General features: G+C 50.8%; 7 protein-coding genes across 7 annotated transcripts; 4 read left to right on the forward strand and 3 right to left on the reverse strand.

Moving 5' to 3' along the window:
• Positions 1-1,004: 1,004 nt before the first annotated feature.
• JN550_011907 (uncharacterized protein) lies at positions 1,005-1,922 on the forward strand (the record flags this gene model as incomplete). The annotated part of the gene is made up of 1 exon (XM_049310323.1): positions 1,005-1,922. The coding sequence occupies one exon, from the start codon at positions 1,005-1,007 to the stop codon at positions 1,920-1,922; it is 918 nt and encodes a 305-aa protein (XP_049166076.1).
• A 411-nt stretch (positions 1,923-2,333) lies between these two features.
• JN550_011908 (uncharacterized protein) lies at positions 2,334-3,650 on the forward strand (the record flags this gene model as incomplete). Its single annotated transcript, XM_049310325.1, has 1 exon — positions 2,334-3,650. One exon carries the CDS (start codon positions 2,334-2,336, stop codon positions 3,648-3,650), a length of 1,317 nt encoding a protein of 438 aa, XP_049166077.1.
• A 264-nt stretch (positions 3,651-3,914) lies between these two features.
• Positions 3,915-5,150, reverse strand: JN550_011909 (uncharacterized protein; the record flags this gene model as incomplete). Its single annotated transcript, XM_049310326.1, has 2 exons — positions 3,915-3,928; positions 3,977-5,150. The coding sequence occupies 2 exons, from the start codon at positions 5,148-5,150 to the stop codon at positions 3,915-3,917; spliced, it is 1,188 nt and encodes a 395-aa protein (XP_049166078.1).
• Positions 5,151-5,784: 634 nt separating this feature from the next.
• On the reverse strand, positions 5,785-9,500 carry JN550_011910 (uncharacterized protein; the record flags this gene model as incomplete). Its single annotated transcript, XM_049310327.1, has 4 exons — positions 5,785-6,853; positions 6,913-7,002; positions 7,144-9,413; positions 9,477-9,500. The coding sequence occupies 4 exons, from the start codon at positions 9,498-9,500 to the stop codon at positions 5,785-5,787; spliced, it is 3,453 nt and encodes a 1,150-aa protein (XP_049166079.1).
• A 512-nt stretch (positions 9,501-10,012) lies between these two features.
• JN550_011911 (uncharacterized protein) lies at positions 10,013-12,065 on the forward strand (the record flags this gene model as incomplete). The annotated part of the gene is made up of 6 exons (XM_049310328.1): positions 10,013-10,194; positions 10,250-10,403; positions 10,567-10,771; positions 10,852-11,054; positions 11,185-11,882; positions 11,945-12,065. The coding sequence occupies 6 exons, from the start codon at positions 10,013-10,015 to the stop codon at positions 12,063-12,065; spliced, it is 1,563 nt and encodes a 520-aa protein (XP_049166080.1).
• A 303-nt stretch (positions 12,066-12,368) lies between these two features.
• Positions 12,369-14,148, reverse strand: JN550_011912 (uncharacterized protein; the record flags this gene model as incomplete). Its single annotated transcript, XM_049310329.1, has 6 exons — positions 12,369-12,790; positions 12,840-13,439; positions 13,490-13,558; positions 13,616-13,700; positions 13,765-13,905; positions 13,972-14,148. 6 exons carry the CDS (start codon positions 14,146-14,148, stop codon positions 12,369-12,371), a joined length of 1,494 nt encoding a protein of 497 aa, XP_049166081.1.
• A 1,606-nt stretch (positions 14,149-15,754) lies between these two features.
• JN550_011913 (uncharacterized protein) lies at positions 15,755-16,960 on the forward strand (the record flags this gene model as incomplete). Its single annotated transcript, XM_049310330.1, has 3 exons — positions 15,755-15,872; positions 15,929-16,027; positions 16,197-16,960. The coding sequence occupies 3 exons, from the start codon at positions 15,755-15,757 to the stop codon at positions 16,958-16,960; spliced, it is 981 nt and encodes a 326-aa protein (XP_049166082.1).
• Positions 16,961-22,546: the final 5,586 nt, after the last annotated feature.

Raw genomic sequence — 22,546 nt, forward strand, 5'->3', positions numbered from 1 at the left:
GAAACAAGAAGAAATTGTTGGCGATGTCAGTTGAAGCTGAGCAAAAAATTAAAATATTTCAACTTTTATCAAACCTACTAGCCTGCCAATTAACTACTGTGGTCTCGTCTCTTTGCGCTTATTGCTCTAATCCGTTTCGATCTTGACGCTTCTCAACCGCTAAGCTGCGGAGAATCGCATCAGGGGAGCACTCAGTTATTGAATACAGCGTACAACCAAGCATCGGACCGCGAAAATTTCAATTCCCAAAGGAGGTAGACAAGCTCAACCAGCCCAACATGAACTAAATCGTAACCTTCTTAGCAGGGTGCTCTGGCGGTCATCATCTGGACCTGGCAAGAGTAGATGTGCGTCTGTGCACCAGCACTCAGCGAAGACATAGGTACACAATGTTATGTCACGCTCTGCAATAGAATAAATATCTGATGATAGCGATATTGGCAGAGCTATGGCTGCATGTGGCCCTTGGTTACACAGACGTAGACAGCTCCCTCGTATATCGACACCCTGTATGTATTCCTCCAACTTGCCAATTGACCATTGCGCAGTACCATTCGATGGTTTTTTTGTGGACTGCCACGTGTGAATTGCCCGACGTCTATCAGTCGAAGTGCATTGCGCAATTTAAGCTGGCCACGCAATCACTTAACTTCCATTGGATGCTCAGATCTGATTCGGGCTGCAACAAATTCCCGTTCCCGTCAAGATGCTTGCTGTGATACTGAGCTATCGGCGAGGGTGCTACTAGCGTTCTAAAATTAGGTAACCATTCCCCTGGAACTTGTAATTTCAAGGGCACTGCGCCACACCTCCAAATCCTTCGCCCAGAGTCTACTAACCTACTCTCAGCTGTGTGAAACTGGTACCCTGGCAATAAGGCCATTAACGACTGACTACAAAACAGTTATTTAATACGATGGGCGCTGGCAACTCATACCAACGCCACATCTCTGGCCAAGAACCTACCGTGAAGGACGTTCCTTGGAGACAGCACCTATATTGCAATGGCGACAACATCCATATACAAATTGGCCGACGGTCGCGATCTGTCGTACGCCACATACGGGTCGGAGTCTAGTACAGCTCCGGTGGTCTTCTACTTCCATGGCTTCCCCGCCAGCCATCCGGAGGCGCTGATGTATGACGCCGCGGCCAAAAAGCATGGTATCCGCCTCGTCGCGGTAGATCGCCCCGGGATGGGCTCGTCAACATTCCAACCCAAGCGTCGCTTTTTGGACTGGCCTGCAGATCTTTTGGCACTCGCGGACCATTTGAACGTACAAAGGTTCGCCCTTCTAGGCACGTCAGGGGGCGGACCATATGTGTTCGCATGTTGGCGTGAGATCCCACGCTCTCGGTGCGTAGGAGCAGGCATCGTGTCGAGTCTTTACCCAACGAGTTTGGGTACTGCTGGCATGCTCCTTGAGGCCCGCGTTTTGCTCTGGGTTGCACCTTGGCTTACAGGCCTCGTCGCAATGGGGCTAGATAAAGGACTCGGAGTCATGGCGAGGGACAAGGAACATCCCGAAAAGTTCGAACAGGCTGTTGCCGACAACCTCAAATCGCGGCCGCCGGTAGACCGAGCTCTCTGGGAGAACGATGTGGGAAATTTCCGGAAGAGCCTTGTGGAGAGTCTCAGAGGAGCGTTGCAGAATGGTGGGCAGGGTGCTGCTTGGGAGGCAAGGATGCTCGGCAGTAATTGGGATTTTAAACTTGAGGAGCTCCAGGTTTCGCCCGGGCAATTGATTATATGGCACGGCGCCCATGATATCAACGTGCCAGTACCGATGGCGGAGAAGGCTGCAAAACTGATCCCACATGCACAGTTGCGACTTTCACAGGAAGACGGCCACGCTAGTTTACCCACGAACAAGGCAGACGAGATTCTGGAGAGCCTCGCCATGATGCTTTCTCAGAAGTAATAATCAATCGTGAATGACTAAAGGGGCTCAGCCAGGGGCATCACCTGCATCGTGTCTGTTTTCTGCGTTCAGCTCATCTTGCACAGCGCCTAACTCTCATGTGGCTTGCAGCCAGCTGAAGAAGGCGCCGCTGGAAATGCTCGCTTGCCCTATCACGACCTAGCGGCCCACCCTATAACCCCAGACATACAGCTCTAGACTACAGAACCCATGTCAATCAATATTAAGAAGACCCAGACTTCATACAGCATTCCGCATGGAACCGGTTCTACTACCAATTGTTTGAAGGAACACAAGCTCCGGAGACTATTGATTTTCGTTAAACCTGGAGTCCATCTCTACACTCCCTTAATCACGTCCTGTTGTTGATTTTACCACGCTCGTTACTGTTTTTTTGCTAACATTCCCAAGATGCGAGCTTCATTCATTCCGGTTTTAGTGGCAGCTGGTGCAGCTCTGGTGGAGTCTAAATGCAACAAAGTGTGTGTTGTGGATGACTGTCTTGGAATCCTGAAATCCTCGGAGGTTGAGGCTCGCGCCAGCCCTTTCTGCTCGGCATGGCTGCAACCAAAGGTTACGAAATCCGTCACTGCTACCGAGACCTCGTCGGGGACAGTCACGAAGTCCCTAGAGGCGTCTACGGAGACATCCACCATCCGTCAAACCAGCGTGACTAGCATCATCAACACTTTCACGTCCTACTCGCCTGAGCCCACAGTGACGGTCACTAGCACGTCAACCTCGTACGAGGATGTTCAGACAATTGCTCCTGGGCAGGCTTTGAAAAGGAGATCTGGGCTGGGCGAATTCCCTGGTCTCGAGGCTTTTGGTGACGCCAAGATCAGCTCGGCGTGTTCATGCATCGTTTCGATTCCCTCGCCGACGACAACCGTTACTCAGACTGTTGCAACAACCACGGCCGTTGTCCTGGCCACTTATACCGCCTCTGCCTCGGAAGTCGTTGTCTCTGTGACGGAGACTGTTGTGGCTACCACCGAGATTGACACCACAGTTGTGTCGCCCGCGACAAGCACGGCGACGGCTACCGTTGTAGACATCGAGCCCATGGTCTCAAGCTCGGCCTGTTCTGCATGTAATCCCGGCCCTGGCCTTACTCGGTCTATCCTACGCATCGAGGGCGCGACCGATACCATCTATGAGGGCTGCATATACTCGGGTCCCTGCACGGTAACAACACCTAGCGGCGGTCAGCACCTCTGTGACAGCACGAACAACGGAGCCAACCCCAGCCCTAACGACACACCAACCTGCGACATCAAGACTGCGGGCGATACTTGCGGCTTTGGCTTTGATGGCACCTGGAGCTCATCCTTCCAGGATTACTTCATTACCAGCATCGGTACAACGACTCAGACGGGCTCTCAGTTCTGGGGTCTCTTGCAAAACTATCAGTTCACGCCAGTTGGTGGATGCCAGTTTGCCGTCTCGGTGGGGGATGAGATCCTGTGGGCGTATGATGCATTCAACAAGAACTATTTCCTCAAGACTACTGCTAGTGCGACGGAGACAACCGTGGGCAGTCCTGTAACGGTCACTGTGGTTGACGGAATGACAGGCTCAATAGTGCCTGGCGCCCAGATAGCCAATGTGGTCACTGACACGAACGGCCAGGCGACGCTGCTGTTTACCAGGAAGGGGACTTTCAGCTTGAAGGCTACGAGGGCGGACTCCATCAGAAGTAATGCTGTCATTATCACTGTAAAATAGACTTGGCCACGTCTGTGGTGCCATTAATGTTTAATTCACCAGCTTAGCTTCCCTCTGGGACCAAGGTTACTCTACCAGTATCTACTAATTATAACATAGTACATTGTACGCTGTCAACCCCGCCGTGAGTGAAATATCTCTAATAACTTTTTCATACGGCTATACTCGGACGAACACCCTGCAATACATAGCGGCATTGAGCAAAGCTAAAGCTGGTTCAAGGGCGATGGCTTCCGATGCCACTTCTTCTCGTTCTCCCCCATATCACGTTGCGTAGGCTATGCAGTGGTCAGTATTGTGAGACTGTATCTAGGAGTGGGTCTTACATTGGATTTTCGGCTCTGACCATGACTTGCCATGATACAACAAGGTCACAGCTGCCGCAAAGACTGCGGAGTTTTCTGTTAGAACGAAATGCTCCAACGTCAGGGTTGGAGCTAGGTAGTTGTTCCATATGTCCTCCAAGTCTAGCCTTGACACTTGACCTGGCCCTCCATTGAGTACCGCATCTTTGGCTAATGCATAGGCGAGAGGGTGTAGCATGATGCCCTCGTGAGTGTAGAAGCCGCCCGCACGTTTCCCGGGACACACTTGTTGCACCATAACATTAGACACTCCTGCCCCGTGCTCATCCTTCAGCGGTGACGATGCGCCGTCACCAACTTGCGGCTGCACAACTTGATCCGTTGAGGAGTAGATTATCGTTGTCGGCACGTATGCCGAGTCACCGCCGTTGCTGCGCATAGTTTTGACCAACTCGCTGTTATATGTGGATTGTAGCCAAGCCGGTGGCTGTGGCACCATGGCAAGGAGGTTTGTTATCTTTGTACCATGGTAGCCGGGAGAAAATGCTACGTGGTTCGCTACATGTTGGCGGACAGACGGCCAGTACTTGTATGCCCACTGTGCATCCAGATTTCCTTGCGAGTATCCAAACACCGATATGCGCCGACTGCAGATACTTGACAAATAATGGATCGCGTATGCCACGAACTCCGCGTTGGTCTGGATGTTGTCAAGCGAGTACCCAGGAATGTTGAGCCACACAGGGTCTGCGAAGGCCGTCTCGGGGTTTTGCAACAACGGGATGAAAGAACCGGCGTACGTTACGTAGCCGGAGTTCCCCGTTCCACCGACGAGCAGCACGGGCTGCGGTGCACCATCTGCGCCGTACCGGAACTCTTTCGGGATGTGGATCGCGCCACGGAGCTTGGCTTCCGAGAAACTGTATGGTGCATCGCCCGTGGCGACCTCCGGGTAGATTGGTTTTGGTGGTTCGCGCTCGTTAATGTTCGAATCGCTAGATTCGCCCGCTTTCATGCCCGCTAGAAACTCATGAATGTTGTCCAGGTGCAGCGACGAGAGCCCTGCTGACACGAGGCGCCCGGCCACGTCGAACAGGCTGTGCGCGGCGGTCTCGTAGATGCTGGACAGCAACCTGAACGCGTGTTCTACCGACGGCGGGGCAGCCTTTGCTAGAGTCGGCTTCATCTTGTCCATGGTGGATCGATGCATTGCACTCCCCTCTCTAACTGAACAGCGTTCGGAGGGAAGCAGATCCTACCCGTTTTGGTGCTGGGCATTCCACCGTTCTTAAATAGCGTACCAAGTCAGCCTGCCATAAGAATGACTTTGCCTACCACGGGCGTTTCTGTTTTTAGTGTCTCCCGAGGTCAGCGGCCACACTTACGACGAGGCTGCGAGGCCTGCGAGGGTGGCCAGACCCATGTTGTCAGCTCCCGATACATGCATTGTGGCTAGACTAGTGCCGCGTTCTAGCTCCGTCTCGACCGTGGCGCGGTCGTGCCCCGAACAAGGCGCAGTCGACGCCGATATTGGAAACCAGGCAGACAGAACACAATAGCTCATATGATCGTGTACACCGGGCTCGCGGTTAGGGTTACGAGCTTCCTTGCATACGCAGGAAACCCTAAAAATATTTCCGGTCGTGCTTTGTTGGTGAAAATATAATCAATGTAGTCAGCTAGCGTTCCCCCTGGGAATGTTTTACTATTCTAAACTTCTGACGATAATAGAAACCCGAACTGCATAAGAAACTAAACTAAGAGAACCTCGGCTACGTTGTTTTGCTTCTTGAACCGTGATCTACTGGCATCAGCTTGTCTTAGTTTGCCTATTGCTCAGCTCTAGCTACATGGCTTTCTTGCCCAGGTAAGGGACCCGCCGCGTTTAACTCGGTCCGGGGTCCAAACGGGTCAGGCGAGAGCTGCTGAGATGAGAGTGGGATATAGCCACCCATCACAGGCCTCGCTCCAGGCACCTGCGGGGCCATGGTTCCAGATACGGCATATGGACTTTGCGGATACAATGTGCCAGGCAACCTGCTCTCGTTGGCTCCAGCAGGCCGTTGAACATTTGAATCCATTGAGAATGCTTGGCCGGCGAAGGCAGCAGAATCAGAGTGGCCTGCTGCATGCAAAAAAGTAGAGCCACTGTGCGTGGCCTGCTGTGGGTTCGTATTGTACAGTTGAGCTGGCGCTCCCGTCTGTGATGCCTGCATCACACGATGCTGGCCCACAAACTCAGTAGAAGTCGGCATTCGTTGTTGCTGTTGCCAAGTAGGTTGCAGTGTCGTTTGTCTCCTTGAATATGGATGATACTCTCCGGTTTCTCCGCCGTATGAAGTTGACCTTGGAGCAAGAGGTGGTTGAAGGACCTCGGGTGGTTCAAACTTATCATAGCGCTCAGCCCTCTGATGGGATATGAAGGTATCCGTTCCCCCCTTAGTTTTTGCCATGTAGCCTTCAAAAAGGCTCATAGTATTCTCAACCGTGGCAAAATGTGTATCGTCAAGAATTGGGGGGAGTTCCTCTGTCCCAGGCGTCTTGTCAACTTTCCTTTCATACCAGGCAAGGGAGGCCGCGATCTGTACAGCATTGCGGATCTGACGACCATTCCATCGCCCTTGTCCATCATTTATCGCATGTCTGTCCCAGTGATCCACGGCAAACTTGCAGATTTTGTCCTGGTATATTATGGGTGCCTTTTGCCCAGAGACCTTGCTCCTTTGTTCTTCGATGGATTTCAGCCGAACCAGATTCATGCGGATTATATCTTCCGTCTGATTTCGGTCAAGAGCAGGGTAGTATAACGAAAGATGAACTCGTGACTTGAAGGCCTCGTCAAGTGTGCCTACTCGGTTTGTGGTTAGAAACAGAATGCCGTTATAGTATTCCAGCACACTTTTTAGTGTTCATCAGCTGTCTGTTGTAACGGTCGATCTAGTCAATGCCAAGCTTACCGCAAGAAGACGGACACTAAGGCGTTTCTTGAGAGTGCGTTTGCCTCTCGCTGGGCAAGAAAAACATCGGCCTCGTCGAGAAGTAAAATGCTACCGACAAAGAGGTTAGCTGTTGGCAGATACCCTATATTGGAGCTTTACAATGGAGAAAGACCGTGATACTCAACCACCAAAAAGCCTTTGAGCAAACTGCAATCTCTCGATGTCTGATTTTGGGAGTGGGTATCCTACCAATTCCATAAATGGGCTAGGCGAAAGATTTCGCTCAGTGATGACTCCACGTCTTTAGGAGAGAAACCCAAATCACCACATGTGATCACAAATAGTGGTTTATTATGCGAAGAGGCCACAGCTTCAGCAGTTGCCGTCTTTCCCACCCCCGGAGCTCCATGTAGTAGGATTACTAATCCTCTACCCTTCCCTCGAATCAAGTCCTGGTCCATGATGTCCAAGAATCCGGGAATAGACTCCATTTCTTTTCGTTGGAAATGCGAAGATACAACGGACTTCACAATTCGAATGTGTCCAGGGTTGATCTTCAAACTTTCGAACGAGTCTGAATCTGTTTTGATTTTCCTTAGGTATTGTACGTCAACCTGGAAAAACTTTCGCTCTCGGAGAGCATAACCAAACAGGCGTCTAGGCAATAGTAGAAGGTTTTCATCGTCGAACTTTGGTTCCTTTTGAGGCTTGGCGAAGAGATCAGAGTCCAAAAGTTGTTTTTCTTCAATCTCTGCGATACTATCTTCAGCCTGTGTACGATCTTGAATCACCAGGATCTTTCCACTCCGTTGCTTATCAGTCCACCAGATTATTTCTATGGTGTCTTGGCAAGCACGTGGCGGGGCTCGTGATGCATAGCGATACGGCAGATTAATTTGCCAATCCGGAAATGCTCGAAACGACTCCTTGACATCAATAATGACATCGCTTTGAATATAAGTGGCTGGATAAATGGTATGAGAGTCTGGTAAATTGGAGAACTTGGGCGGTTGAGGCCCAGGTATCTTCGCGTTCGGCGAGATAGGAGGAGATCGTGGCCTGACCTCAAATAGTGGTGGTCGTCGTGGTGGTGGCACAGAGATGAATTGCTCCTGTATCCAGCTGCGACTCCACCCACGATAAAACATGTGCCTAAATTGAACAGCATCCAGAAAGCTTCGGCCATTCTCTTGAATTGAAGCCAGAAGTCTTGCCGGATCCGGATGGAACCGAAGGGGGTAGGTCTGCAGAGACGTCACATCACACATCCCATCAAAGTATGGGATTGTGACAAGTTTTTCCGTTGCTCCGAATGCCTCTCCGTTGAAATCCACCACATAGTATAGCAAACTGAAAAACGGCCAACTGTTCTCCTTGTGTTTACGAGGCTGGCACGCGAGGTACCTGGACGGTCCCCCTGCCCGGCCTACAGTCACGTCTGGTTTGGACCAGCGGCACAATCGACCAATCTCTTCTTGGCCACCGTCCATTTCTCCATACCGCCGTGAGGGTGCAGGGTTATGCAAAAGCTCGCCCGGCCTGAAGAGATACCACAAGTCTTGGTATCGCACAGTGCGTGCCTGCAATTGGCTTGGAACGTCATACCTGGTTTTCTGTGGAAGAATACGCTGTTCCACAAAATTCACATAGCAGCGCAGTTCCAGAAGGCTATGGTAATTTTCGAGCAATGTCTTTTCCAGGATGTCTCGTTCAACCCGCTTCGGCAATGATTTTTGCCTCTTGTGAGAGCGTTCCTGGGCGGTCTTGGATGTGTTTTCTCTGCTTTCCTTGAAAGTTGATACCTCCTCGACTCCTCCTTGTTTTTGTAGATCAGGAAAATCTCCGACTAGTCGGCAATAAGTGTCTTTCACTGTCTCGCCATCTGCGTCAGGCGATACTTGGGAAAAGCGGTTCTCAAACTCTCCTAGCTTCTGGGCCATTCTCTCGTGTGCATGGATAAACCACGCGAACGGGCGAAAGAAAGTGGTTCGGTTCTGACCCCTCCACTGGCCCGATTGATCATCTAGAACGTGGTGCAACAACCATAAGACAACTGGTGACTGTATCCTGACCCGTTGAATAATCCGCTCGTCAGATTCATCATAGTTCGCACGCGGCTTAGCATCGTCTCGGTGAAGGTCCCCTCGGCGTCTGAGCTCCTGGCGAACTTGATCTTCAAAATCTGATCCTGCAACCAAAACTTCAATGCAAAACTTGCCATCTCTCTCCACGTAACGGTTCTTGAACTGCTCAAAATTGACATCTCGTACTTCTGGAATCGTGTTCTCTTCGTAACCTAGTTCATAGTCATCTTCTACATCAGAGTAGTCTGACCCCGCATCAGAATCGCTGTCCGATCTGTTACCCTCCTCAACATTTTGAACTCGTCGCTCGAGACCACTGAGGCGTTCATGCGTAGCATTGTGCAACTCATGTAACTTATCATGAGCTTCTCGTAGCTTCAGGTGTTCCCCCAAAGTCAAAGGGGAAGTTTCTTGAATTTGGAGATGCTGCGTGGACTGGGCGGGATATTTTCCCAAGTTGAGTTGGTCCTGAATTAATCTTGAAGAACAAGCACTTACGTCTTTGTTGACTTCCGATTCCATTTTGAACAAGTACGAAGCCGCCTGGACAGATTCTGATCATGCGGGTCTAACACAGCTTCAATTGGGAGTAGTGAATGTCGGTTACGCCCATGTTTAAGAAAGGAGTTTTGGTAGATTCTCGGGTCTTTCAGGAATGAAGCGTGGGGCGGCCCCCATAAAAGCAGCCTGCAATGCCAGCGAGGATTGGTGCCGCTTGTGAGGTAAATCAATGCTGCGCGCAGCGAGGATAGCCAACGAAACCAATTAGGAACCGCCAAGCCTGCAACACAAATACACTTTGCCCCCAAATGCCTGCAACCTGCAGCTAAGCGTTTGTCCTGCGATTTCTAGTCGTAGTGATACGTTACACGAGAAGCAGGCTGCAATGGGTTTTGCGGGCAACTTTGCATCGAGTATTTGCGCCCTTTGTGACCCCCGGAACTCGTCAACTGGGAATGACCAGATACCACCAACAGGCTTCTATCATCTCTTATTTCTCCTATACAATCTATAAAATAAGTCATTTGTGCGTCATGGCGTGGTTTCAAGATGTGGTTACCCAGAATCGATCTGATGACACAAATGCCATTCGCGCCGCAGATTTGGAATCTTGGTTTGAATCTGAAGGATTCATCGTTCACCAATCGTATGGAGAAGAGACATACTACTCTGAAGATCAATCAAGATTTCTTCCAGGCCAGGAACCTCCTGTCGAGTAAGACCTATGCTAACATTCAACAACCCAAGGAAAGGTGCTGATGGTGGCCCAGTCGACTCAAGAAGATCTTGGTGCTGTATGGGAGACCATCTGGTCACCCTGGTCTGCCTGATTCTAATGAATTTGACTTTTTGAACTGCTCCTGGGATGATGTCCTCAACCAGCTCGAGAGCGCGAAGTCAGAAGACCCGACGTTTTCGAGAAAAGTCAGATAGGGTTCTCGCAGATGCGGCACCGTACATGCAGCCATGGATTGAGCTAATACCAGAAGAATACGGTCTTAGTATCATCAAGGGGGGGTTGGCATTGATATTCTCAGTAAATGGCTCATAGGTCGAAGTTGACATAATCACTAACCAGTCCTAACAGTCCGCCAAGCATAAAGTTGAAAACCGGGAGAGGATTCTTCGAACATTTGAAGATATACCAGATATTATTCGTACTATGGAAGCAGCATGCAAGTTATTCGGGCCCCAAGATGGGGAGGACGTGGCAGGGTTAGCTAAGTCTTATTATGACGAACTATGCCAAGACATACCAGATCTCATCCAGATACTACACGAGAAGCGGCCAAGTAAGTGTTCCCGTGTCAGAAGACACCTATTAATATATTTGCATAACAAGTACCTAGCGCGTCTAACACGGCCAATGTAGGACTTGCAAGAGCATTAAATCGCCTAGCAGCCGGAATGCCGGAGATGAAAAAGGTTGATGACATCCTGAACAGACTGCAACAAAGATCAACAGCCCTGTCCTCGTCCATCAGCCGGATCAAGATGATACTAGCAGCCAAGAGCAGGGAAGACCTTAGCAATACGACACAAAGTCGATCAGGCATATGCCGGAATGGGCATGATGTACGGGCATCTCAGACAGATGCCAACAAGAAAGGAAATGGAAAGATACAGTCATTCTTTCCAAGGAATAATTGTCGCCGCAGTCCGGAAAGAAGTCGAATCTGGCGTTCAAAAAATTCTGAATGATCAGGCTCCTGGAGAGCTTGCAGCTGACATCAAGACGCTCGTTCTTATGATGTCCCAAGAGATCAGTACACTCAAAGGGCTGAATAGCCGGCTTCAGTCGCAAAGTTTACAGATAGAGCCGCAGAGATCCCGTAAATCATCCCCTAGACCACTTCCTTGGGTTTCATCCTTTGAGCTACTGCGAATTTTGGATGTCGATCCCACATCTTTCACGGAAGACCTCGGCTTCATCGTTAGACAGGAAAGCAGGATGAGTGGCCACGACAAAGCAAGAGCCCGTTCGCTACTGAAGACCACGTCATTTCAGAGCTGGTTCAAAACACTTCAATCGTCGTTACTTTTGGTGGACGGTACACTGCGGGTAGACAAGATCTCAGCGATATCAGTACTTGCCGGCACACTTAGTCTGAGTCTATTGGATCAGCCGAACACACAGGTGCTACATTTCTTCTGTGGAAGCCACTTGGATTCACAAGCGGAAGACGGGCTGACCGGACCTCACGGCATGCTACGGAGTCTGGTGGTTCAGCTCTTACTGAGCTTCAAAGCACCGCTTCCTGACCTGAGCGAGATTGACTCGCAAGAGTTCCTGCACGACGTCTACGATTGCACGCTACCAGCCCTGTGTGAACTTTTCCGACTTCTAGTCGGGCAGGTACCATCAGGTATTATTGTCTTCTGTTTGATTGATGGCATCTCTTGGTATGAGCAGCCGCGGTGGGTTCATGACTTGACATTCATTGTTGGCATGTTCGAGCACTTAGTCAGGTCAACACGGAGGTCAGTAGTGAAGGTTCTATTACTGAGCTCGAATCGGAGCATACAAGTGTGCAAGGTAGTGGATCCGAACTCGGAGTATATTTCTCTTGCGCCGGGGAACGTTGATTATACGCCGTTGTCTGCGCGACTCGCTGTATGATGATTCAATATTCCCGAAGCGTCAGCTTGAGACAAACATCATTGAGCCGGGATGCGGGAGAAGATTATCTAGAGGAAGAATCAACTGAAGTCTAGTTTCATAATTCTGGTCTTGCGTGGAACATTTCAATAATGGCTATCTGAACTATCAAGATAATGTCTTAGGTCCTACTCCGCACATTCAGGACACAATCCGATGGTCGTCTGCAATACTATGTCGCAGCTGTAGCATGTTCATATGTATATCATTGCTTAGTCTTGTCGCCAAGATCATCTCTGAGTCGGTTTCTCCTTCATAAGCAGCTGTGTTCCTATGTTGGGCATCACTGAAAAATTGTAAGCGATATCCCGGGGGCGACTTTGACTAGCGCCAGAAAGTTTAAAGTCATATCGCTTCAAAAGCTGGATAAGCATCAGCTTAAGCACATCTTGTGCGAGGAACCGCCCAGGGCAAGCATGGAACCCTGCCCCAAATATGATGGAGTCATCCGATACTGAGGCAAAGTGGAATTTGTTAGGGTCGATGTTCTCGCGTTTGCGTAGAAACCGTTTGGCGTCAAATGTCTGAGCGTCAGGGTAAACGTCTTCGTCAAGATTCAGTTGCTGGCTGGCGAAGGAGATGTTGGTTCCTGCAGGTAGTTGGAAACCATCTTTGAATGTCCAAGGTACCAAAGCAGCTCGCTGCACAGTCACTGCATCTTGTCTTAGCAATTATTAATAGGAACATCTAATACAACTCACATTGTTGAAGGGTGTGAAGTCGCAGGCTTTCCTTCATGAAACTGTCAAGCAAGAGCAGAGAATTGAGGCTGGCTCGAGTCCAAGTCTGGTACTCTCCAAATACTCTGCTTATTTCCTCTTTGATCTCTTGCAATGAGTCGGGGTGGTCAATCAAGTCGTAAATGATGGAGAGCGCAACCGCTGCACTGCTCGTGATGGATGCAACATTGAGTATGAACTCATCCTGAGCGAGCTGATCGGCGGATAACGCTTTCTTCCTCGACTCGTATGTATCTAACAGCCATTGAAGCGCGTCATCGCTGTTAGATCTGTCCCGACCACTCCGCCTGGCCTCCAGGTAAGGACCCAGCATCTGGGCCGCACGACGCCGTATTCTCAAAACTTCTCGTGCATTGCTGTCGAGATATTGGGCAAGAAAACGCAGTGACGGCGGGTACTTTGCTCTGACACCCCGAATAGCCTTTATACTGGCCTCGGTATATGACAGGGCCAGATTCAGCCATTCATCGTCGCGGCAGAGCTCTGGACCAACCATAACCCGTGCAGCGATTCGAGCAAATAACTGATTTAGTATAGGGAATAACGTTATCGGTGTCCAGTCTGCGAGCATTAATTGACCGTAGGTCATGCTATGCACCGGTGCCGCTTACCTGCACATGCTGGCACGACCTTGTTCCAAGCATATAAGCACTCATCTTGCAGTGGCTCTACCAAGTCCTCTATAATAGGTTTCACATGTCAGCGTCATTGGGAGCTGTGGTCTGCGTGAAACATACTAAGGGCTCGATTCACTCTAAGCCTCACCATGCGGGTCACCTCGAAGTTCATAGTAGGGCCACCGACGACAGTGAGAAGGTTGCTCTACCTCAGGCCCGTCAACTTCAGAACTATATGTCTGCAGAGCCACGTTGAACATAGCACTCACCTTGTCCAGGAAGGTGGGAAAGCTCAGCTTGCTCTGGGGTGCACTCTTGACCTCTGAGAGATACTTCAGGGGTAGAATAACAAGTGGATGCTTCTCGTCCGAAGGGTTGCGTATCGTAAACGGGCGCCCTTTCTTCAGATGCTGGCGGAAGTGTTAGAGCCATTATGATATGCTCGGGTGCATAGCAGCAGCGGAAACTTTCTTCACCTGTGCTTGGCCTTGATCCATCAAGGTCTTCGTCTCTGAAATGTATCTTGCCATCGAGTTGTCGCCTTCAAATTGTACATGTGCTATGTGAAGCTTGGGTGGCGATTTCAACAAGGTCCACCCCAGCCAGACTGTCGCAACAGCACCGGCAATAACGAGATAAAGTGTCGTCGACATAATTGGTGATGTGTGATGTAGTGGAATGTATTGCAACTGCGGGAGTCTCGTCCAACTATCGTGACAACGGGGGACTCAGGGGCGCGGCACAGCTCGAGGAAGTTGGAGAACACCCAGCTTTCGATGCAAGGGAGAAGGGAAAGGACCAGTCACTCCCACCGCTGCCCCGCGCCTACACAGCTGATCTGCAGCATGTGTACCTATGTATGTACTCAATGTATAGGATGTTCATTTGTGTAGCGCATCGGCAGCTTCGGGACAGGGAATGGAGGTCAATGCGGCCCGGGCTTCGGCCTCGGGTCCCATGCAGTGAGTGCACGCTGAATTCAACCAATCATTAATACCATTCACCCAGCGCTGCAACAAAACCCCATGTCCTAGCCTTTGGGTAAACAACATCATTTCTACATGGTCAGTGCTACTGTTTCCTAGGAAGGCACTCGTTCATGGCGATTGCAAGCAACCAGATCAAAGGTTCTCCGCCAGAGCCCTGCCAGGGGACGCTCACGGCATGAGAGCAAGGCAAAGTCCGCAGCAAAGCTATTTAGGCAGCGACAAGACTTTCCATCGTTGCCTATCCTTCTGGATGATCGTACATGCCCTGTATAATTTACAGGTCGTGTGGCAAGTGATGCTCCATTTTCCAGGTCGCCAATATCGAGTAGTTCTTACGCGCTTCCTCAAGATTCGAACTTCAACCTCGGCGGTCTGCTTGACGTGCATGTTACCGGTTTGCTTGCAAGCACGCCTTGCAGCTTTGCCTCAAGATCCTGGCATCTGGCTTTTACTAACTCCCATCATGTTTCCCACGGGCGTAGGTGCAATGGTACCGTTGATAGCAAAGCTAGGTCGATAGCGACCAATCCACTCACTCAATGGAGATGTCTGCGTACTCGGGTGTGGTCTCGATTCAGTTTTTGGCGATAGGTGTCCGATGGCTGCGTGGGTGGTCCTGCAGTTGATCTGTAAACCTCAAATCTTTGGGAACCCGCGGTGCACAGCTCCGGTATGTACGCCTAGGCGGTAACCCCCGCCAGACTCGGGGCTTTACCTACTCACGGCAGCGTGGCTCAGGTCTGGATGTGTACGTCTGGAGCCGCTGATGCCCTACTTACAGGGCATCTTAGCAGAAGTCAGACAAGTTAAGCGTGGCTGCTGATTCACGGGGCGATTCGCACAAGGTGGGCTGCAGTCAGACATGGCTGCAGGCGGTCCATGAATCTAAACATTAAGCTTAAGGCAGGCCTTATTTCTGGTGGATTCGCGGCGATTGGCCTCGGTGGCTTAGTAAGTTGACTGACAGGTTTCGTGCCGGTAGCCGGGAATGCCACAGCGATCCAGGGCTTGGCGCTGTTGGCGAGATTAACGCTCCAGGCCTGGGCCTAGCCCCCGACGAGATTGGCCATCTCACGGCAGTGAATGCATGCGCTGACTGGCGAAAACGGTCCCGCCCTGTAGCACGATCGAGGCACTGCCAGTCTTGGCGCGACCCAACACCATGTCATGACTTTGACAAGCGTCAAATAATCCCCCAAGTCCGTCTTCGTTCCTCAACTCTCTCTCTCCTTCCCTCGTGTCCTCGTGGGAGGATATGTGCGGCTAAATCATGTCCATTCTTACCGAAAAGAGCCCCCAGTCATGGAGCTCGCGCCTCTCGTTTCTCCGGACTAAGAGGGCGATCGCTGCCCTCTGCGCTCTCGTCACGGTCATTATCATCCTTATCGGTGAGGATCCAATTGCGGGAACAAATCCAGGTCGCGTCTAACATATCTCAATCCAGCGCTTGGTGCGACTCATACCATAGGTGGAGGTTCATCGGGGTCGAAGGATGCGAATCTCGACAGCAGTGCCAGCAATGGAACAGGCTCATCAAATCAAAGTGCGTCTCAACCCGCAGCATCAACACCAACACCAACACCAACACCAACACCGGCATCAGCCACTGCCCTCCCTGCCCATTCGCCAACCACAACATCTGGTGATTTTCCTGCTTTGTTCGAGTCCACTGTGTCATCTGCAATCATCCCCACTGACTCTTTTACGTTTAGCGACGTCCACGCCTTCTGGCCAGTATGCAGGGAGCCTTGCAGATGGTACACCTCTCAGGGTAATGTGTCTCGGGGCATCGATCGTCAAGGGCGAGACCTCACCGGGAACTGTTGGCTTCCGAAAGGTGCTGCGCGACGACCTCGTCAGTTTCGGCGTCCCTGTCAACATGGTTGGCTCAGTTCGGCTGGGCGACATGGTTGACAACGATGTGGAGGCCTATGGAGGCAATCGGGTCACACAGATTCATGATCACGCCAAGAATATCGTGCCAAAAACTCTGCCCAACGTCTTCGTTATCAATGTTGGAACGAACAACATCCTCCAGAACCTCGACATCGACAAGGCCGGCGCCCAGATGGAGGACTTCATCAACTACCTGTTGAAGACTTCCCCGCGATCTGTTGTGGTCCTCACCACGTTGCTGACCAATACTGTGCCGAACCTCGAACCACATGTGCTTGACATTAATAAGCAGTTCCGCGCCTTATTACCAGACTTTGAGAAGGAGGGAAAGCCCGTGGTGCTGGCAGAACTACACCCGAGCGAAGGCGGTGGCGACGAAATTCCTCAGATCGCAGATATCGGCCCTGATGGGTCTCACCCACTAGTCAGTGGTTATGAGAAGATGGGACACATCTTCGCCCAAGCCGTGAAGATGGCCGACAGCAAGGGCCTGATTCAGATCGCTGCTGAGAACGGGATTCCGGACGACGGAGAGGCCGAGAGATCAGGCACTTCGTCTCGGCTTACGCGGCGGCGATGAGCTATCCATAGGCCGCAGGGGCGGCATTTCGCCTCTATCCGGGAGGAGATGGTTAGGGACGGTGTCATCACCGACGCCACACTTCAGCTCTCGAAGCTGTTTCACGCCAAGGGCCATTCAGATATCAGGCGCAGCATCGAGGCATAGACTTCATGGAAGGCGTTTGGAGGTGCTTGAGTGACTTGGGACCTAGCCTGATGGCAGGCTCTTGCGGTCAGATGATTCTACTACATCTGCCAGAGCCGAATGGTCCCAGATATATGTAATGTAATGGCAATTAGAAACTACTCGGCATATCGCTTTGACTTGCGTGAATTGAACAACTCTGTACATAGTCGGCGCGGCTCACCTGCGACTGAACCCACATCTTGGTGTGCAAGCAGCGTTCTTCCCAAAATTGTCGGCATCAGATCCTTGGCCGCCATAATTAGACCCACCAAACAACTTCTTGGTATTTCTCTCAGCATACAATATGCCAGACTCTAGAGCCGTCCTCCAGTCTGACTGCTCGCTGCACAGGCACCTGATCGCATACCTAGTGGCCCTACATGCCACTTGTATCAGGTTCGACCGCGCTCTCACAACCTTCCAATTGATCCCGTCAACCGAGTTTCTGCAAGCCTGGTGGAGGGCGCAGGTAGAGTTACCCACCGTACACGCTCTATCTACATGCTCTTCAAGGAAGTCGATTCCAATGGCCAGCCTCGCTGTCCTGATCTTATCGTGGTCGTAATGCTCTCTATATCCTACAAAACAAGCCAGTATCGTGGTGTCGTTGAGAATCTCTTCGTCAATGGCTCCTGCAGGAGAAAGGGCATCGCGAGGATGTTAACCACAGCGCTTCAACATCATTCTGTTATGGTTGGGCCTGATAATGGGGGCGAGGTTATTGGCTTCATATACTGGCATCTTCCCAATGATTCGCCCAAAGTCAGGAAATGTGCTGTGTTTAATATCCGAGTGGATGACTCAGGTCTGAGACGATATGAAAACCGGCAGCAGAGTCAGGCCTTCAAGGGTTTCTACAAGTCCACAGCGGCTAAGTATGCCCCTTTTCTGGCAATACATATAGTACTTGAAACGGAACACTGATACACGTTTAGATATCTTGAGCACACGTGGATGTGCTTTAGACCCGGACTATCAGCACCGTGGCCTAGACAGACAGCTTTTTACTTGGAGCTGGAAGTGCAGCAAGCTGAATGATGCTACTCAAGGTGTGATCATATCTACGGTTGGGGACCTTTTTTATGAGAAGCAGGGTTTCAGAAGAATTAATGATATGTACCAAGTCTTGGCCATGTGCAAGCAAGGTTTTAGTCAGGAAGTTCTGGTGAGACAGGCGTCTGTCTTCACGAGAGATACTCTTCGCTCTATCCTTCCAGTCTTGGAGAAGTGCAGAGCTGAAGCAGATATTCAGCATTAGATCGAAGCGATCGGGTTTGATGTACAAGAAATTTTCTGTCAGGTCGGAACCTTCACGGAGTGTCCTGGTAAGGTACCATCAACTTCTATGGCTCTTATGCTCATTCTGTTCATAGGCCCAATGTACACTCTTATAATGCCTTCGACGGTGTTCGACGGGAGGGGTGACTGTTGAAAGGGAAGGATGGATCATCGTGAGTTAAGGGTGTGATGGCGGTGCGGGAGGTGGGATACAATTACTGGACGCCTCCAGACACGATGGCGAACTCCCGTTCAGTGTCCCGCTGTTATTATGCGATTACAATGCACCCTAGTTCTTCTTCTCCCACTGCTGCTCTACTACAAGAAACGAGGTTACCTTGAAACAGGCGGTAAAAAGGCATGGAAGAGCAAAGAAGAATGGAAAAAAAGAGGTGTAAAATGCTACAACGACAAGGCACTAGCTCTCTTTTCTATACAAGGTGGACGATGGAATGCAGTCTCGAAGTGCCCTAAAGGAGGCCACCTGGTAGTACCACAGTTGCCTCAGCTACTGATAGGAGTTTTGCGAGCTGTAACTAAGCATCTACTGGAAGGAATGCTCTACTGCAAGAGGGTGTGCGTTCCCATGTGTACGCATATCGTAGTCGCCCCCTTTCTAAGTCGCATTGAGGACTTTGAAAGGATGCTTGTGTCAACTATGGCAATAAACAGTATACATTACAAGAGCTTAGTTCCTTGTAGCGTCACATCCAGCGGCAAGGCAACATTGGGTGACTTGGGTTTTATCCTATCTTGTTTCCCACTTATTTGAAGACGTTAGGCAAGGGAAGACGTGTCGGCGATAATAGCGTATACTGGTACTTGAGGGCCAGTTGAAAGGTGGGTAGAAGAGATGGTCCACAGCGACGATGAGTGCAGCCGTTGGAGTAAAAGGAACCTTCAATTATCCTTGTCCTCAGAGGAGGTGCAACCCTCGCTTTTATGGCCGTGTCTGTCAATTGAAGCTAATTCTCAAGCCAACCCTTCTTTGGGCACTAGGAGGCCCTTACAAAAGCCAAATGGTGGGTACTGTTATCTATCTCGCTTACGGCAGTACGGAAACAGAACGGACTATTTTCGGGGCAATTCTGCCCAGCAACAACTTGAAGTACATATCCTGATGCGTCTAGAGGCCACGCCGCCACTACATGGGTGCTGAGTAGCCTGTTCTGCCCACACCTTCAAGCCAAGCAGCTACTCCGGCTAGCTCTGCGGCTGGAGCACGACGGTTTACAACCCATGGCTTGGCTTGTAAGGAACAGAAATCCCCGCGTCTCCTCACCAGTCCTGATGCTGTACCCCACAAGTTAGTGTCAAGAGGAGTATGGGGAGAGAGATTCACCCCCAGATTCATCTACCCACATCAACCCTTGCCTCTGCATGAAAAGAAGCTTACCCCAACTCTGTTCCTGAGTCAATTATCCACCGTCTCTCGATGAAAGTCATAGAGTCCTAGAAATTTGCAGAATCTGCATAAACACCGAATCATGTGGCCCGAGATGCCCAGGCAACAGGAACCACCACGCCGCGAGATAGCATGCTACACATGTCGCAGGTTAGTCTAGCCATCTGCATCTGCAACGATTCAACGATAAATTAAAGGTGCTAAATATATTACTGTGAACCCAGACGCAAGGTCAAGTGGTATGTTGCTTATGCGCCTTGTCCTCACCGTTGGCATTCTAATACTTTTAGACAGTGGTCGCGAGCTTCCGCATTGTCTTGTATGTGAACAAACAGACCAAACTTGTGAGTACCCTCCGAGGGCTCAAAAGCCAGGGCCAAAGTTGGGTATGTTTTCTTGCCATCTATAGATAGGCTCACCTGTAATCATGCGCACCTTCTTCGTCTGACACTGCATTAGGAACATCGCAACGATCAAAGCGACGTGTCATAGAAGGGAAAAGAAGCAGGCAGCAGAGAACGACAAGCTCGCTCTCCCCGGGCACAGGACCTCTCCTTGACGCTGCGTCGCCGGAAATATTGAGATCAACGGAGCAATCAGTCGATGGTATGGAGGACGAGCCGCCCCACGGACGAGACCCGTCCCTGAATATCCTAGAGCTATCTTTCATCCTGCATCCTTGCCACGAGGCTTCGACGCCAGAAAAGTCAACCAACTCAACAACGCCAGGGCGGACCGGTGCTACCTCTGAGGTGACACAGTCTCTATTTCAGCAAGCATGTCAAGCCATTGGCCTATCTACGGAAATTATTCTCGAACTGTACACCCCTCACGCCACCCCGCGAACCTTTGACCTTACTGACTGTACTTTGCCCTGCGCTCGATAAACAGAGTCGAGATATACTTCCGAGACATGGTGGCTATAAATATATTCCATCAGCCATCATTTGAGGAGAAGTTGGCGGCCATTACCTCGCCAGTTCAAGTTTCTGCTCTATTGGCAACAATGGTCAGCTATGCTATACGGTTTAGACCACGAGACACACTTTCGGATACACAGGATGGTCGAGCATCTGCTCCTGAGGAGTCAGAACTCCCTCTTCAACCCGACATCTTCTTGCAGATGGCCTTGAAACTGATCAACGAGGCCTTAGAAGAGTGCGGCGACGAGCAACCGCCAATATGTGTTCTTCAAGCCCTGATCATAGCAACACATTGTGAGTTAACGCGCGGCGTACACGGCAAGGCATGGAGATCTCTCGGAATGTGCGTGCGCATCGCTTACGAGCTCAATCTGCAACTCACGGATGCCCACGACCTGTCTCCCGAGATCGAGCCAGATAGACTCCAGTGGAGGTGCAAAGAGGAGCAGCGCCGGGCGTGGTGGGCGATATGGGAAATGGATGTCTTCGCCAGCACCATCAGACGAACCCCACCCGCCATCGACTGGGCTCATATGGAATGCCTCCTTCCTGTCGACAATTCATTTTGGTTCCAGGATCAACCTGCACCAAGCGTGTTCATGAACCAAGACCCGATCGAACGCTGGAAATCACTGCAGAATGTTGGCAATCAATCCGCCAAAGCGTGGTTCCTTGTCATCAACTCGCTCATGAAAGAGGCCCAAATCATCTCCACCCCTTACGGCCTCCGCCCCCACAAAGCCCCCCAAAACCGGGGCGAGTGGCCTGGAAGAGTCAGTGGTGACAAGCAGAAGCCTTTGCAACAAGGGCGGTACGGAGAACAGACCGCCCATCAGCTCGAAATTCTCGCCAACGCGGTTCACTGCTTCGTATTGGCTCTTCCCTCCCGATTGAAATATCGGTCTCAGTACCTCAGCTTCGAAAACAAGCCGTCAGAAGTGCCATTGTGTTCATTGCGTCAACATCACTGCGAGGTATACAACATCTTCGTCATGACACAGCTCGCTCGTCTGATGATACACCGATACGATTTCTTTCGATCGAATGGAGGGGATCAAGATAAACGGGCTCGAAACAATCCAGAACACAGCCATGACGATTCAGCTGTACGACGAGGTATTGCCGATCCGGAAGGCCCCCGCGTCCGCCAATATTTTGAGGCAGCGGACAACATCTTGGCTATTGTCAACAGGAGTTGTGAAGAACACATTCAGCACATCAACCCCTTCCTCCTCAGTACTATCTGGCTGGCTTCTGCAGTTCAGCTTGTCCGGAAACACATCGTAAGCAGCTCAACGGAGGGGTCCTTGATCAAGTCCAGGTTTCATATCCTGTATCTCACGTATAACCGTTGCGTTGAATTCTGGGATGCCAAGACAGCCCTTCAGCGGAACTTGGAAACGCTGGAAGACCAACTCAACAGTCAAGCTGAGTATGAGCACCACAATGCGTCATCACTATCATTAAGCAGGTGCTCTGCTGGCGCTCGGGAGCATAGTTCGCCAGAGCAATACAAACAAGTGAGCTCACGCGGTCCCAACACAGAGCGCCCAGCAGCGAATCCTGTTGTCACTGCCCGAGGTAGGAATTTTATAAACACGTTCCAAAAGCATGCACTAACAGAACTTCCTGGAATTAGATAGAGTTGACGTTCCTTCGTCACCGCCCAGGCGCAATTTGACCGGGCAACTGACCCTGCAGTCCTATGGCACGATGCCCGAAAGTCATATGGGACTGTACATCGATGAACCCTCTATTCCAGGCCCAGAGATCCGTCAGCGTTGGCAAAGCTATGCAGGTCATAGGCCTTTA

Source organism: Neoarthrinium moseri (genome assembly GCF_022829205.1).
Source record: "Neoarthrinium moseri strain CBS 164.80 chromosome Unknown scaffold76_Wmoseri_CBS_16480, whole genome shotgun sequence".
In the NCBI taxonomy this organism is placed as follows: Eukaryota; Fungi; Ascomycota; class Sordariomycetes; order Amphisphaeriales; family Apiosporaceae; genus Neoarthrinium; species Neoarthrinium moseri.